Source organism: Mercenaria mercenaria, chromosome 6, assembly GCF_021730395.1.
Source record: "Mercenaria mercenaria strain notata chromosome 6, MADL_Memer_1, whole genome shotgun sequence".
Classification (NCBI taxonomy): domain Eukaryota; kingdom Metazoa; phylum Mollusca; class Bivalvia; order Venerida; family Veneridae; genus Mercenaria; species Mercenaria mercenaria.
Window position 1 is genome coordinate 61,728,958 of NC_069366.1, and position 15,544 is coordinate 61,744,501.

At 35.2% G+C, this 15,544-nt stretch overlaps 1 protein-coding gene across 1 annotated transcript in view; it reads right to left on the reverse strand.

Moving 5' to 3' along the window:
• Positions 1-15,544, reverse strand: part of LOC123548728 (C-Maf-inducing protein-like) — a 123,044-nt gene that overhangs the window by 46,393 nt on the left and 61,107 nt on the right. Inside the window, exons 9-11 of the mRNA XM_053546850.1 lie at positions 10,224-10,325; positions 6,013-6,083; positions 3,510-4,221 (exon numbers count right to left, since the gene is read on the reverse strand). Of these exons, the coding sequence (XP_053402825.1) occupies positions 3,510-4,221; positions 6,013-6,083; positions 10,224-10,325 (885 nt within the window). The remainder of the gene's footprint in view (positions 1-3,509; positions 4,222-6,012; positions 6,084-10,223; positions 10,326-15,544) is intronic.

Consider the following 15,544-nt stretch of genomic DNA (forward strand, 5'->3'; position numbering starts at 1 on the left):
GGGAGAAAAATAGAATCCAAGACACTTGTTCAGATTTTGTGTCAAAATATAATAATTTAGATAATTATTTTAACTATACGGAGAAAAACTGCTATCTTGAGCAAACACAAGGGCCGACTGGAGCAATTCCAGGACCTTTTCCTTAATTTTTTTTATCATTAAGATTACTGGACACCTTGGGTAACTCTAGTACTTTGCTCATCCCCTTGTGACTTTGAGCCATTTCAAGTGATCAACAGTTCACATTAACATGCATATCTGACACTGAAAAACAAGAGCTTTTTTTGAAGTCAATTGATGCTAGCTTTATAAAAATCCTTCCACCTGTTAAGATAAAATAACTAAAAAATAGACACAAGAAGAGATATTTGGCCTTTGACCCCAAAGTGTGACCTTGACCTTGGAACTAGTGGTCTTGGTCATGCCCTCTACACTTCATCCTGATAAGGTTAAGGATTGAGGCTAGTTTTTATAACTTCCTTTAAGAGCTTTTAAAGATTTGGAACAGATATCATATAAAGCTTTTTGAATCTGTATGACCTTGACATTAGACCTAAAAATTTGGGTTGTGCGCATCTGGTCACACTCTGATGGTGAATATTTTGGGGTACTTATTTGAAAATCCACTGAACAGTTTTGGAGATAAGCCTCAAGAAAGAAATAACAGAAGGACCGACGGACTGACTCCAATACTGGCCTCTACACTTTGTATCTAGTGGGTATAATAACAAAAGAAGTGAGAATCCTTATCAAATATATGTAGAAAACCTATCTTAATTGTTGATTTCCTTCCAAATTTCAAAAGCTTCACAGACATTTTACTGCTTCCAATTATTTATTTTTTTTACTTTTCAGTAATACCTTGCAAAAGCTAGAAACAAGATTATGGCGATTTATGTAAAAAAAAAAAATCAATTTTACTAGACAACAGCTTTCAGTGATTATCCATCCTATGAAAATCATAAATATCTTCTAATGATTTTCTGTTTTCTCAGAATGTCAATTTTCCAGTAAACTACCATAGTTATGATTGGTGATAATCATGGTTTACAGCTTCTCATACTGGGGGTGTTTAATATTTCACATCAAGGCCCTGTTCATATATTATTGTACAACCTGATAAACAAAGACTGAAAATTGTTAGTAGAAATATCCTTAAAGGAGCATGTTTGTGTCAACACCTGAAGAAGTCTATGGAGTGTCTCAGAACACACCTGCTTATGTCAGCAGTTGAAGCAGTCACAGAGTGTCTCAAAACACACTTGTTTGTGTCAACAGTTTATAAAGCAGTCACAAGGAGTGAGTTGTGAGTGAATTTCAATTAAGTTTTACAGTTAGCATAATCTGTGGTAGAGAATAACACAAGGAAAATATCTATGAAATTATTTTGAAATTAGGCCAGAGGTGTCTGGCAACAAGATTTTTTTCCAATATACATCTACAGGATTCCCCTTTTCGTTCTGGTAGGCATGTTTCCTGACTAATCAGAAGAATTTGTACAATCTTGGAGGAGGATTCCCCAACCCCCCTAAAAATGTGTCTGTGAGTTTGTTTCAAAATGTAAACAATGGGATTTACGGTAGGAGAGTACGATACTTGAAGATATTAATGTTTTCCTTGACTAATCAGAAAAATCTGAATACTCTTGGCAAAGGGTCCTCATAGAAACATATTTCTGTGAAATTCTTTCAAAATCAGACAAGATGTTATATTAAGGTCAAATCCTGTGAAGATTTGTCTACTTTTAGCTCTGGCAGCAAGAAATCTGAACAATTTGAAGAACCATTGTAGGTTACCAAAGGAACATAATTTTTTTATGCGTATATTTCAAAATCATGGCAGAAGTTTCTGAAGACAAAATTTTTAAAGCCTCTAATAAACAATGTAGAATAATCTGAAGGAAGTCAGTACAGGGTTACCAAAACAACAATAGAATGAAATTATTTTGAAATTCTGCAAGAAGATTCTCAAGTTCCCACTATAGCCAGAAAAAACATGACCTGTCCCGTGGTGGCCATCTTTTTTTAATGTAGCAGAATGACCTGAAGGAATTTGGTAGTTCACCTAATTAAAGAACATCTTGATGAAATTACTTTACAATAGGTCCTAAAGCCAGTATTTTCAGAGAAGACTTTTTAAGTTTTCCATATCGCTAGAGAAAATGAGTCCCGGCCCTGGAGATCATAGCTTTTAACAAATCAACATGGCGTGAAAGAATTTAATAGAGGGTCATCCAAGGAACATTTTAGCAAAACTATACTGAAATAGGGCTAGCAGTTTCAGGAGTTTTCCAAATAGCAATATAGAGAAAACTAGCTTCATTCCCTGGTGACCATGTTTTCAAACAAACCAAAACTGGTAGATCACACTAAAGATATTGCTGTAAATTTATTTCAAGCCAGCTGTTTTTGAGAAGAATAACTGTCAAAGTTTTTCCTTCTGTATCACGTACTAACCAACGGATGACATAGATTTGAAAGAATTTGTAAGAGGATGTCCAAAGGAACATTCTTGTGAAGCTTGGTTAAAATTAGCTTTGCGGTTTAGGAAGAGATGTTCTTTAAAGAACTTAAGCACAAAAGACGGATGAATGGACAATGGTCCTGAAAGCTCATCTTGAATACAAAATACTCAGGTGTTTCTATGTACTCCTGCAGTGGAGGAGAAACCATTCTTTTTGTAACCAGGGGTGTTTGTAAAACAAATATGCCCACATGATGTTCTGCTGGAGACAACTGGTTGTGTAATTTCACCTATCATAATTATTAACTATATGGGTCATCTATAGGTCACAGAAAATCATGCCATGAAATTTCATAACCACAGGCCAAAATATTCTCCAGCTTTTGAGTCTCAACGACACCAAGACCTGAACCTACTGACCCTTAAATAGGGTCAACTAAGCAGTCAATCATCCCATGTTTGACAGCCAAAGACCAAGTGCTCTCCAGTTATTGATCAGAAATCTTTTGCAGCCTGGAAGTCATGATGACCTTGACCACATGCCTAGTTATATTTAAAATCATAGAACACATTGACTGACCAAAGGCAATGCCCACTGTAAACCTATGCATCCTCCAGTAATGTATCTGAAAAGGTTTTCAGTCTCAAAATCACTGTAAGATAGACTTTTGACCTATTAACTCTTAAAACATATATTACCTACTGACTACTGTCAATAAATTTGTTTTGAACTTAGCTATGCATTCTCCAGTTATTCAACAGAGACCTTTTACAGACTTAACGTCACTGTAAACTTGGTCTTTGACCAGTTGAACCACAAAACTAAAGGTTAGTCTAATAACAACAGGCAATCATCATCCTATGAAGCCATACCAAACCTTCTCTTATTTATTTAACAGTAGTTGCTTTTAGTCTGATGGTCTCGGTGACCTTGACCTTTTAAATACTGACCTATAATAGGCATCATATTTTGACCACAGTCATTCATCCCATAATGTTCTCTTCTTGCAGTGATACAGAGACTTTCCAGCCACTCCGGGCACTACCTCAGGCAACGATGGGCAAGCACCAGTATAAAACCGGCCTTGACCTGATACCTCAGGCAACGGTACCTCAGGCAACGATGGGCAAGCACCAGTATAAAACCGGCCTTGACCTGATACCTCATGCAAGGGTGGGCAAGCACCAGTATAAAACCGGCCTTGACCTGATACCTCAGGCAACGGTGGGCAAGCACCAGTATAAAACCGGCCTTGACCTGATACCTCTGGCAACGATGGGCAAGCACCAGTATAAAACCGGCCTTGATCTGATACCTCAGGCCAGTATAAAACCGGCCTTGACCTGATACCTCAGGCAACGATGGGCAAGCACCAGTATAAAACCGGCCTTGACCTGATACCTCAGGCAACAGTGGGCAAGCACCAGTATAAAACCGGGCTTGACCTGATACCTCAGGCAAGGGTGGGCAAGTACCAGTACAAAACCGGCCTTGACCTGATACCTCAGGCAAGGGTGGGCAAACACCAGTATAAAACCGGCCTTGACCTGATACCTCAGGCAAGGGTGGGCAAGCACCAGTATAAAACTGGTATTGACCTGATACCTCAGGCAAGGGTGGGCAAGCACCAGTATAAAACTGGTATTGACCTGATACCTCAGGCAAGTGTTGGCAAGCACCAGTATAAAACTGGTATTGACCTGATACCTCAGGCAAGGATGGGCAAGCACCAGTATAAAACCGGTATTGACCTGATACTGAACAACACAACTTCCATAATCCAGCTGAAGAGCTTCATCTCATTGTGAAAATTATACTTCCCTAGTTGGTTACCAGTACAATACAAAAATATTAAGAAATAAATTTAACTTACTCATTAGGAAAAGGTATGGGTTGAAGCAAACTCCCTAAAATATACCTCCAGTCTTCATAAATGGACCTGAAATATTGGAAACAGACATTCAAAACTTTGAAATAAAATACTGTGCATAATGGAAAAAAGATGGATAAATGTTTATATTGTGAAGGGACTTATTTTTGCAGATTTCAATGTTGTATTAGTCCACAAAATGTAGTCCCAACATACAAGTTAAATTCCCACTCGTTTTATGTTCAAAAGCTGAAATCCACATATTCCTATCCCAAGGAAATTGCTGTTCTCACCAAAACCACCAAATTTTGTGCCCACTAAATTAATGTTTACATCATAACAGAACAAGAGCTGTCCGTGAGACAGCATGCTCCACTATTTGGCCATTTGACAGTAAAATGAATATACAACTCAACAAGAGACCTCTACTTTAAAAGGAAGATATACTAAGGGGCATAATTCTGCCAAGAACACAAGTTAGAGTTATTGTGATTGTTACCACACATGCATATGATGATGGTAAAGATATATTTTGAATTTCAAGTCATTATCTTAAATAGTAACAAAGTTATGTCCAGAAAACAGTCTGTCAAAAATTTAAGTACGAAAGGGGCATAATTTGATCAAAAATAGAAATTAAGGGTTATGGGGATTGTTACCACACATGCAGATGATGATGAGGATAAAGATACATTTTAAGTTTCAAGTCTTTATCTTATATTGCACTAAAGTTATATCCAGAAAGCCAAGATTGCCAAAAAAACTTTAAGTATGAAAGGGGCATAATTCTGTCAAAAATACAATTAGAGTTATGGGGATTGTAACCACACATGCGGATGATGATTATAAAGAAACAGTTTTAATTTCAAATCATTATCTTTTTAAGTACCAAAGATATATCTATAAAAGAAGCTTTCGAAAAAAATTTAACATGAAAATAATTCCAAGTAGAACAACTTTGTGACCTTGACCTTGGGTATGTATGCTGGACAATGTTTATGTGAACTTTCAGTAAGATATAAGCTACAGAAAAACAAAGGTTGCTGAAAAACTTTAACCTTAAAAATAACCTAAGTATATTTATTTACTTATTTGGGTTTTACGGCACAGTAAACCTGACTATAACACCTTGGTGACCTTGCCCTTACGTATAATGGGCCCAGCCCTGCACATACTTTATTTGTATGCTGGACAATGTTTATGTGAAGTTACAGTAAGATATAAGCAATAGTAACAAAGATATGACAGAAAAACAAAGGTTGCTGAAGAACTTTAACCAAGAACTTACGCCGACGCCGGGGAGAGTAGAATAGTCCCCCTATTCTCCGATTAGTGGAGCTAAAAAATGGTTGTTTTAGTTATAAACCTTTACCCTGCTAAATTTCTAAAATGGACTGGTCTATCATTCAACTGGGCAGTACCATTTTTTACTCACAGGGGTGTTCATTGAAAATTTACTGATCAAATAGCAAACACTGAAGACCATGATCAGTGCAGGCTGAAGGTTACAGTTTAACCCCAACCAAAGACTTCATTTGTGTGTAGACCTGTGGATTTAAGACCGGCCTAAAAAAAGGGGGGAACTATCAATCTTGTAACCAAGCCTTAAAAATGTCCCGGTTAAAACCTCTGTCCACTGGGGCCAATTTTTAACTCAAATATAGAAGCAGACAAAGACCTGTAAACACCTTCTGAACAATTATCAAGGAGAAAGAACTAAACTCAGTGACTGTATCTGCAGTATAAATCCTGAAAGCAAAACCTCCATATACAGACGAAAAAGAATTTTTCCCCCCCAACAAAATAAAAACCAAAATAAATGAAACAAAACCCATCTTGTTAAGAACATTTTCGTATTCCTCGAAGGTTGCACAATAAAACCAACAAACAATTTTTAAACCAAGGGAAAGTTCAGTCTGCAAAAAATTTAAAAATACCAGCATTACATAAAGCTTTATACAAGTCTGGGGCCTGTTTCAAACATTGTTTTAGATTTGAAACATGTTTAAAAAAAACTCATACCTTCTAATTTTACAACACAGGTGCTAAATTCCACAAACAGCAGGAAACTGACAAAAAATTCCCACCAAAAAAGGGTTTGATATACAAGATAATATGCCTTTTTGATCCATAAATTTTTATGCCATTTTTAAACATTTTGCTTCATGGCACTTGTTCACCACATAAATTCAGTATTTTCTTTTACAAAAGCTCTCAGATGACCTTTTTTTTGTTTAAATGCACATTTCAACAGTTTCAAACACTTTCCGAAAAAGCACTCTTTAACCAACAATCTCTGGATCTGTACCATATTGACCTTTTAAAAGTAAGGAATTACACTTCCCAAAAAAAACCCGGGCGGAAGACAAATGACAAAAATAAAAAATTTTGTTTTAATCAAATCATGAAAACATTTAAGCCCAACCCGGGGCTCCATTTTGCATCCTCTCTATACAGTGCAACCTCCATAGTAGCTCTAGCTGAGGGAAACAAAAAAGTACATGTGATGCAGGGGTTTACACTCTAAACCGGAATTTCAGCCAGTACACAATCTGGCTGCTTTGGGCAAGGGTTACTTAAATTGAAATTTCAATTAAATGTAAATTTCAGAAGAAACCACTGCGCTAAGCAAGTGGCTGCTAATGGGGTTTTCCAGAGATCAGCAGTGAATTCGTAATCAAACTACATTTTTCTCTCGTTTTTTAAATTTTTTACTCCCTGGGACACAAGGGTTATCATCTATGGACAGGTACACAAAACGCTACACCATAAAACTGAATTATTGAACTTTTAAATGAAAAAAATAACAAACTACAACTGACTTAATGGACTAAATTACCTTGAAAATGCATATGGAAGAGTGCTGGTGATCCCAAATTAGAACTTTTCCCTGTTAAAAAACTGCTACGCTAGACAATTAATTATAAATCCAAACACAACTTCTTTACAATGGATTTAGTCTAAAAAATAATCCTCTAGTGAGGTTCATTTTCTACATAGTTTCCATCATACAATGTACACACACTTTTCCTCCCCTCCGAAGGGTCAATTCATGAGTTCCTGTTATCTTCTTTGCCTGAAATTTAGAATCATTTCATTAAAAAACCCCCTTTGGGGCCCACCTTTCTACATACCCACCCCTATTTATCTATCAGTACGTCACATCCCTCTTTCGTGTTTCAAACAGGGAAAGTGTCCACGATTTCAGGGGTCAGTGGCGCTGGTTCGAGGGTTTGGGCAAAAATGCCAGGTTCGGGGTTTGGGTTTCCATTACGGGGATATACCGCTAGTGGGTCATGCTGGGGGGATTTCTTTAAAATGGGACTGTTTCCAGCAGTATCGGGCCCAGACTGGATGCGGGGAGGTAAAATGAGCCTGCTTTTGGGCTCGACTGGAAAAGTTTTTCCATCTATTATGGTGGGACTTTTGTCAAATACCCATGTTTTAAAAAAGAAACATTTTTTAAAAAATTTAAGAAAACTCCTGTAGAAAGTGTGGAGTGAAATAAAAACAAATACTAAAATCTGATATAGCAGGCTTTTTGGGGGCAAAGAAATTTGTTTTTTATAACCCAAGTTTGTTGTACCCAATAAAAAAAAAAATTGTTTTAAGGACCTGTTAGATATTAGTTCATTAGAACATCATTTATTGTTTTAAAAGTTATTTAAAGGGGCTCGCTACAGTTTTCTGGACAAATCGAAATTTACCCCAACCCGGCCCTTTGGTTGTGTTTCTAATCGATGTAGCTCATTTCAGATTTGGGGCGGGCTTCTCCCTGCCCGGGGGTGATTATCTAAGCGCTACAGCAAAATTTTCAAATTATTGAAAAGTTTTTTATGCATTTTTGTAAAAAACAAGTACACAGTTATCGACAGTTTCTGCTGATTTTAATTGATTTTTTAGTAAAATAACTCATGGGAAACCCCCTAAAATCAAAATGTACCCGAAAAAATTTTATTTTCGTTTATTTTCCCTTTTGAAAATTGGCGCCATATTTTTGACTGACCAAGACAATTTCATCAGGCACTGTTGTTGTCATTTCTAAAAATAGAAGGCCTACGCACGCGGAAGAGACCGGTTCCAAATCCGCTTCGGAAAATTTCCGTTTTTTGGGGGTTTTTTTTTTTTTAATTTGACCCTAGAGTATACTGTAGTTTGCATCCACTAAAAATTTTTATGCATCTATTGTGGGGCCAAATTGGGGGGGGCAATAACTATCTCCGGATTTCATTGTCTACAACATGGCCCAATTAATTGCATTTTGGTCAACCCTTATTTGAAGGAGCGGGAGCTAGCGTGTCTCGCACATTTTTTTTTAAAAAATTTTACGGAATAAGTTGAAATTTGCTATATTATTTTATAAAATACTGCATAAAATTTCCGAAAAAAAAAAGCAATAGCTGCATAAAAGTATCCAGAGTCGTAACTATGTCAACAAGGGAGATCGATTTTTTGATCATCATAACATGGACATATCACAGTAACCGGGAAATACCTTTCCAAAGGGCCAATCAAAAAACCTTTTTACATAATAGGATAGATATTACAACAAGTAAACAAAGAATGTAATTTGTGTATTAATATTTAGATTAAACTGTCGATAACTGTGTCACTTGCTCTAATATGTATAATATACTGACTAGAGGTTAGGGTAAGTATCACCATGGTTACAAAATATAAATATATATAAAACATTTAAAGTACTTTTAATTTAAATTGCTTCAATCCAACATATACTGGAGTCTGTAATTTATACCGGCGCTCCAACTCTACATTGAGTCACAGCTGTTTCTAATCCCGTACCATACCCATACCGTTCATATGTATTCGTAAACGATAGGTTTTGTTCGGAGAAAGGCGGAAACTTTCATCGCTCTATGACATCAAAATGCTTCAGAAACACCTTAAAATTTGCTTATTAAGAAATCTGCCATTTGATAATTTGAAGTCATTTGCTCAAACACTAAGAGAGTATCAACCTGCGTTGTATAAATGCCCGCTACACCCCACCTCGTTGTAATTTGATTTAAGCGAAATCTAGTATGGTGACCTATCAATTTTCTTTTTGTTTTAGATTAGGTAGACATAACCAAAGGTATGTGCAGAGTCTCTGAGCATGTTACAAAAAGATATATTCTTTTCCGTTATAAAAATGCTCAGATATCAAATTTATGCTGATTATTTTACTTTACTGAAATATATTTTAGGATTATAGAAATTTTGAAAAATGTTAAAAATAGCACCATATCTAGGGGCAAATTAAATTGAAACAAAGCTGGTGACCTAGTATTTTTATTTCATTTTTCAATACATCATAACCTGATCTTTTAATACAAAACATTTCATCAAAATCTATTATTGAGAAAAAAATTACGAAACTGTAGCGAGCATCCTTAATTATTTAACACATTTACTGTACTATAAACTGTACAGTTTCTTTATAAACTACCCAGGAATTTAACAATATGACATCAACAAAATTATCATAGGCCCGCCATCTGATAAGTATGAACAATCTCATATATAATTCTAGAATTATCAAAGCTCCTGTTGTTATCATATAGATTCTTAAATTGCCTCATAAAACCTTAATACATGACTAAGAGTATATTACACACTTTTCCATAGAAAACACTGTTTGCAAAATGTAGGTCTAGTATTTTCAAACTACTGTGAAATCATTAATATTCGTGTGGGACTCATTTTCGTGGATTTCGTGGTTAAGTCAATCCACAAAATTTAATCCCAACGAACAAGTAAAATTCCAATTTATTTTAAGTTCAAATGTTGAAATCCACAAATTTATATCCCCACGAAATTGCCATTTTGACCAAAACCACAAAATTTCATGCCCACAAAAATAAATGATTTTACAGTAGTTTTACTTACAATTTTTTATCCTCATACAGACTGTAGACAGCTGCCAAGCAAACCGCAACAAGATTTGGCAGAACTCTTGGGTGCGGGCACACACTTGCTGGACCATGCATACTGAAACAAAACATTGGCGTAAGTTCAAAATTGTTAAGTATCTTCCAAATACATACCACAAAACAGTTCAATCACTCTTGAAATACATATTGTGATAGGTGGCGACATGAAAGGCTGTATCACTATACCAAGGGCTGTATCAATAACAATGTCTGTACTGCGATACCGAGGGGCTATATTGTTATACCTAGGATTGTGTCACAATACTACTGGCTATATTGCAATACCAAGGCCTGTTTTGTGATACCATTGGCTGTATTGTGATACCAAGGGCTATATTGTAATACCAAGCGCTATATTGTCATACCTAGGATTGTGTCACAATACTACTGGCTATATTGCAATACCAAGGCCTGTATTGTGATACCAAGGGCTATATTGTAATACCAAGCGCTATATTGTTATACCTAGGTTTGTGTCACAATACTACTGGCTATATTGAAATACCAAGGCCTGTTTTGTGATACCATTGGCTGTATTGTAATACCAAGGGCTATATTGTAATACCAAGCGCTATATTGTCATACCTAGGATTGTGTCACAATACTACTGGCTATATTGCAATACCAAGGCCTGTATTGTGATACCAAGGGCTATATTGTAATACCAAGCGCTATATTGTTATACCTAGGATTGTGTCACAATACTACTGGCTATACTGAAATACCAAGGCCTGTTTTGTGATACCATTGGCTGTATTGTGATACCAAGGGCTATATTGTAATACCAAGCGCTATATTGTCATACCTAGGATTGTGTCACAATACTACTGGCTATATTGCAATACCAAGGCCTGTATTGTGATACCAAGGGCTACATTGTAATACCAAGCGCTATATTGTGATACCTAGGATTGTGTCACAATACTACTGGCTATATTGCAATACTGAGGCCTGTATTGTGATACCAAGGGCTATATTGTAATACCAAGTGCTATATTGTGATACCTAGGATTGTGTCACAATACTACTGGCTATATTGCAATACCAAGGCCTGTATTGTGATACCATTGGCTGTATTGTGAAACATAGGACTGTATTGTAATACCAAGAGCTATATTATGATACCGAGGGCTGTATTGTGATACAGAGGGCTATATTGTGATTCAAAGGATTATATTGTGATACCGAGGGCTATAATGTGTAACAGAGGGCTATAGTATGATACCAAGGGCTGTATTGTGATATCAAGAGCTGTATCATGATACTGAGGGTTGTATTGTAATACAGCAGGTTGTATTTTGATACAGAAGCCTGTGTTGCAATAATAAGGGCTGTACTGCAATACCGATGGCTGTATTGCAATACCAAGGACTGTATTGTAACATAAGTCAAGATATTATATCATATGATCAGTCACATTGGATCCTCTAATTCAATGGGTTATCAGTAAGTACTGTAAAGTTGACCCTTTTGTTTGTGATTTTATTTACTTTCAACATTATAAAAGGGTTAATTGATAAAAACAATTGTTTTAGACTGTATTGCCTTTGTTTAAAACAAGCTATTTTACCTTGTATGCTTTACATCAATACGTGTGATACTTGAAGAAATACGACACACATCCGCTAAATGTGAATCTATTTTCAGCAACACATTTCCAAGAATTTTAAACTGACTGATATTTATAGCTTGTGTTGCATTAAGGACAGTTCCTGGAATTCTTTTTTCAAATTTATGTATATCTACTTCTGAATCGATATGACGTTCTCTTTTTCAGCGATCATAAGTGATCGCCACCATATTTGTTTTTATGTTAAGAATAGTAGATGTGCATAACCAATTTGAAATTGGTATTTAAACATGAGAACCAAAAACTGAAGCAAACTATGAATAAATTTTGATAAATCTGTTTAATTTTATTAAATTTTCACTTCAGTCCATAGAATATTACATAATGGATATGAATGAATAGCATTTATCTTAATTTCAAAACGTTTTTCATTAATTTCAATTATATTTTTAACTCTTTTTTTTCAATTACATTAAAAATGTAATAAAAAATTACACATTTTTTACCATTTATTTTTATTTAAAAGACACATTTTTTATTCTTTTTTTAATTACAAGTAGCTTATGTCATATATGTCAAAAAGCAACCAGAAAATCATGGGTACTGGTACTGACGATAAACCCGGACAGATGATAAAGTCGACCACCTTGGAAATATTCGATTACAATCGGTTATTTATAAAATTGAACACACCATCTAATAATTTCCACTTACAACACCAACTGTTGTAAATAAAAACAAAATTGGTAAATATTCTGTATAAATAAATGGCTTACATTTATCTGTATAAAAAATATTTATCAAAAATTACTGGGGAAGAGGGTGTTTTTGGCGCATGCTCACTGTCGACACATGAAGGCCTGACATTGGGTCACTTTTCATTACTTGATCAGGAATGAGTGTTGCAGCTTTTTGGGGAAAGTTTCAACATAATACTACAAAGAAAATTTTGTAAAAGACAAAGTGGTCAAATTTATCATCAGTCAACGTTCGTACAGTCCCCATTTTACAAACCCCTTTCAGGGCCTCATTTCGTGTGAGTTTGCTTACTAAATATAAATTTGAATTATGTAAAGTTTTTAGCAATTGTTAAGCTTTACTTTGATACCGACCATTGATCACAATTTGCAGAAATAAAAAAGTTACAGGTAAAAACCTCATTTTCTGTTCGGGTTTATCATCAGTACCAGTATCTATGTGTTTTCCTGAGATATTTAGATATTTCACAAATTTTAGTTCATTTTTGCCATGTGCCTAACTCTATTATCTCGGCGATATAATGACCATTTTGTGTCTATTCACTATTCCAAACTCACTCACTATTATCCGCCTAAATTGTTTTATTCTTAAATTAAATGATGGTCCAGTCCATTTTAGAAAATTAGGAGAGTAAAGGTTAAACATGAATAAGAATTTAATTGTAATTGTAATAATCTGTGGCTGCAACACCCAAAGCTTTCTTTCCATCACCTTACATGTAAACAGAGATAAATAGCTTTTTCTTCTGATAGAAACCAACAAATTTGTTTCTTTACCAACTAATAAACATGCTCAAAATAAGTTTGTTTCCATTTATGAAGTGTTTGATATAGCCTGGCTCCCTGGCTGCATGGTTATTTTTTTATGTAAATACTGCAAGCAAAATAAGAAAATCTTAAGCCTCTAAAATAGTACATTTTATCTGATGGTCGAACCTTATGTTCGGAGCCAGGGGCAATAAAAAATGTCAATGTAGAAACAACCTGCTGGAGTTACTTCCCTCTTAATGAATAAAGATATATATGTAAATAAGAACAAACATAGGGACGGGAGCCAGTCAATGTTTGATACTAAGTGAAAATAATTAAAGTTTCTGTTTAGTGAAAAACAGAATTTATAAACAACATTATAGCTCATGCAAAATAGCTTTCACAGCTGGCGGAAATGCCCTTAAGTAAATCTCCTGCTGACTAGGGTTAGGGTTAGGGTTACAGTTTTCAATTGCGTTGTATCGATATGTATGTTTTGTTCACCATGAACTTGATTACATCGCTGGTGCAACTGATAGAGTGTAATGATTACAAACTATGAGGTGTGAGTTAAAGCCCAGACAATGGCCGTATTTTTTCTCTACTATACATTATTTTATTTAGTCAAGAATCTTTAAACTCTTTTTAAAAACCATTTTATCTATTTTTTTATAATAATGTTGGACTTATTTTTTCCATTGTTTCTATATTTTAATATATTTTGCTACTTTTATTTCAATTCAATTTAATTAAATTACACGTTAACTAAGGCAAGTATTTTTGACTAGCTAACACATCATTAACTGACCGATTCAATGAACTGCACAATTTTCTCGTGAAATGTATATTGAAACAAACGATTCAAATTTTTTAAAAAAGTGAACTTACGAAGGCTCGAACCTCAAAAAGTGAGTTTGTTAAGCCAATGCCATATCCTTTGGCCCATGCATTTGTTTACATTCACCGATAACTTATACCACTTTACTATGTATTGCTATGTATTACATATATGTTCCTACCCTTTTTGGCGAATCAACTGTTATGCATAAATTTGTTACGGCTCAAAAAATGTTGCTGACCTATACTGATAAACTACTAAGATTTGACCTTCACTACTTTAGAAAATAATTTCACTCAAAAGCTGTACCATTTGAGCCTCACTCGGGGCGTTGAATTCTTCAAGTGAGGAAGCCATCCAGCTGGCTTACAGAAGGTCGGTGGTTCTACCCAGGTGCCTGCTCATGATGAAATAATGCACAGAGGGCACCTGGGGTCTTCCTCTACCATTAAAGCTCGAAAGTCGCCATATGACCTATCATGTGTCAGTGCGACGTTAAACCAAAACAAGAGGGCCATGAGGGCCCTATATCGCTCACCTGTTATCATTGCACTTGAGGACAAGAAGGTCCTCATAAAAAATATCTAAGTCCAAAGGATAGGAACAACAAAGGGAAGAAATTTAACCAGAAAGAAAAAAAAATTCTTACAAGGTACAGATATATCAAAATACACCTAAAAATTGGAGGTACCATCCATGTTGTACCACAGAAAAGTGGTCTCGGTTTTTCCCTACGGCCAATAATAAAAAAGTTACTAAAAATAAGCTATTTATAGTAACATAAAAGGGAAGTAATTAAAAAAAATTATTGTAAGTGAACAAAAGAAGGATCTGCCAAATAAATCAGTTGACATAAATGAAATTTCAGATCAGTATCTTCATTAGTTACGGAGATATACCCATTTTAATTTGAAATAAAGGGAGGTAATTTGACATAAAATCAGTCCATAGTTATCTACCCTGATTGGCTCAGTCCAACTAATGACAATAATGAAATTTCAAATAAGTCCTATAAGTACTTACTGATATAAATCCATTTTGATTACAATCAGGGGAGGTAATCAGATATAAAATAACTCTGGAACCTACGATTGGATCTGATTTGTCATGGAATCCAAGAATTTATTGTTGTTGAAGATATTTGGAAGTTTGTATCAAATAAAAACCATAAATGAAGTATCTATATGGCTGCAAAAGCCAAAATAGCCAATTTTGGACCTTTAAGGGGCCATAACTCTGGAACCCATGATGTAATCTGGCCAGTTCAAAAAAGGAACCAAGATCTTGTGGTGATACAAGTTGTGTGCAAGTTTGGTTAAAATCAAATCATAAATGAAGCTGCTATTGTGCAGACAAGGTCA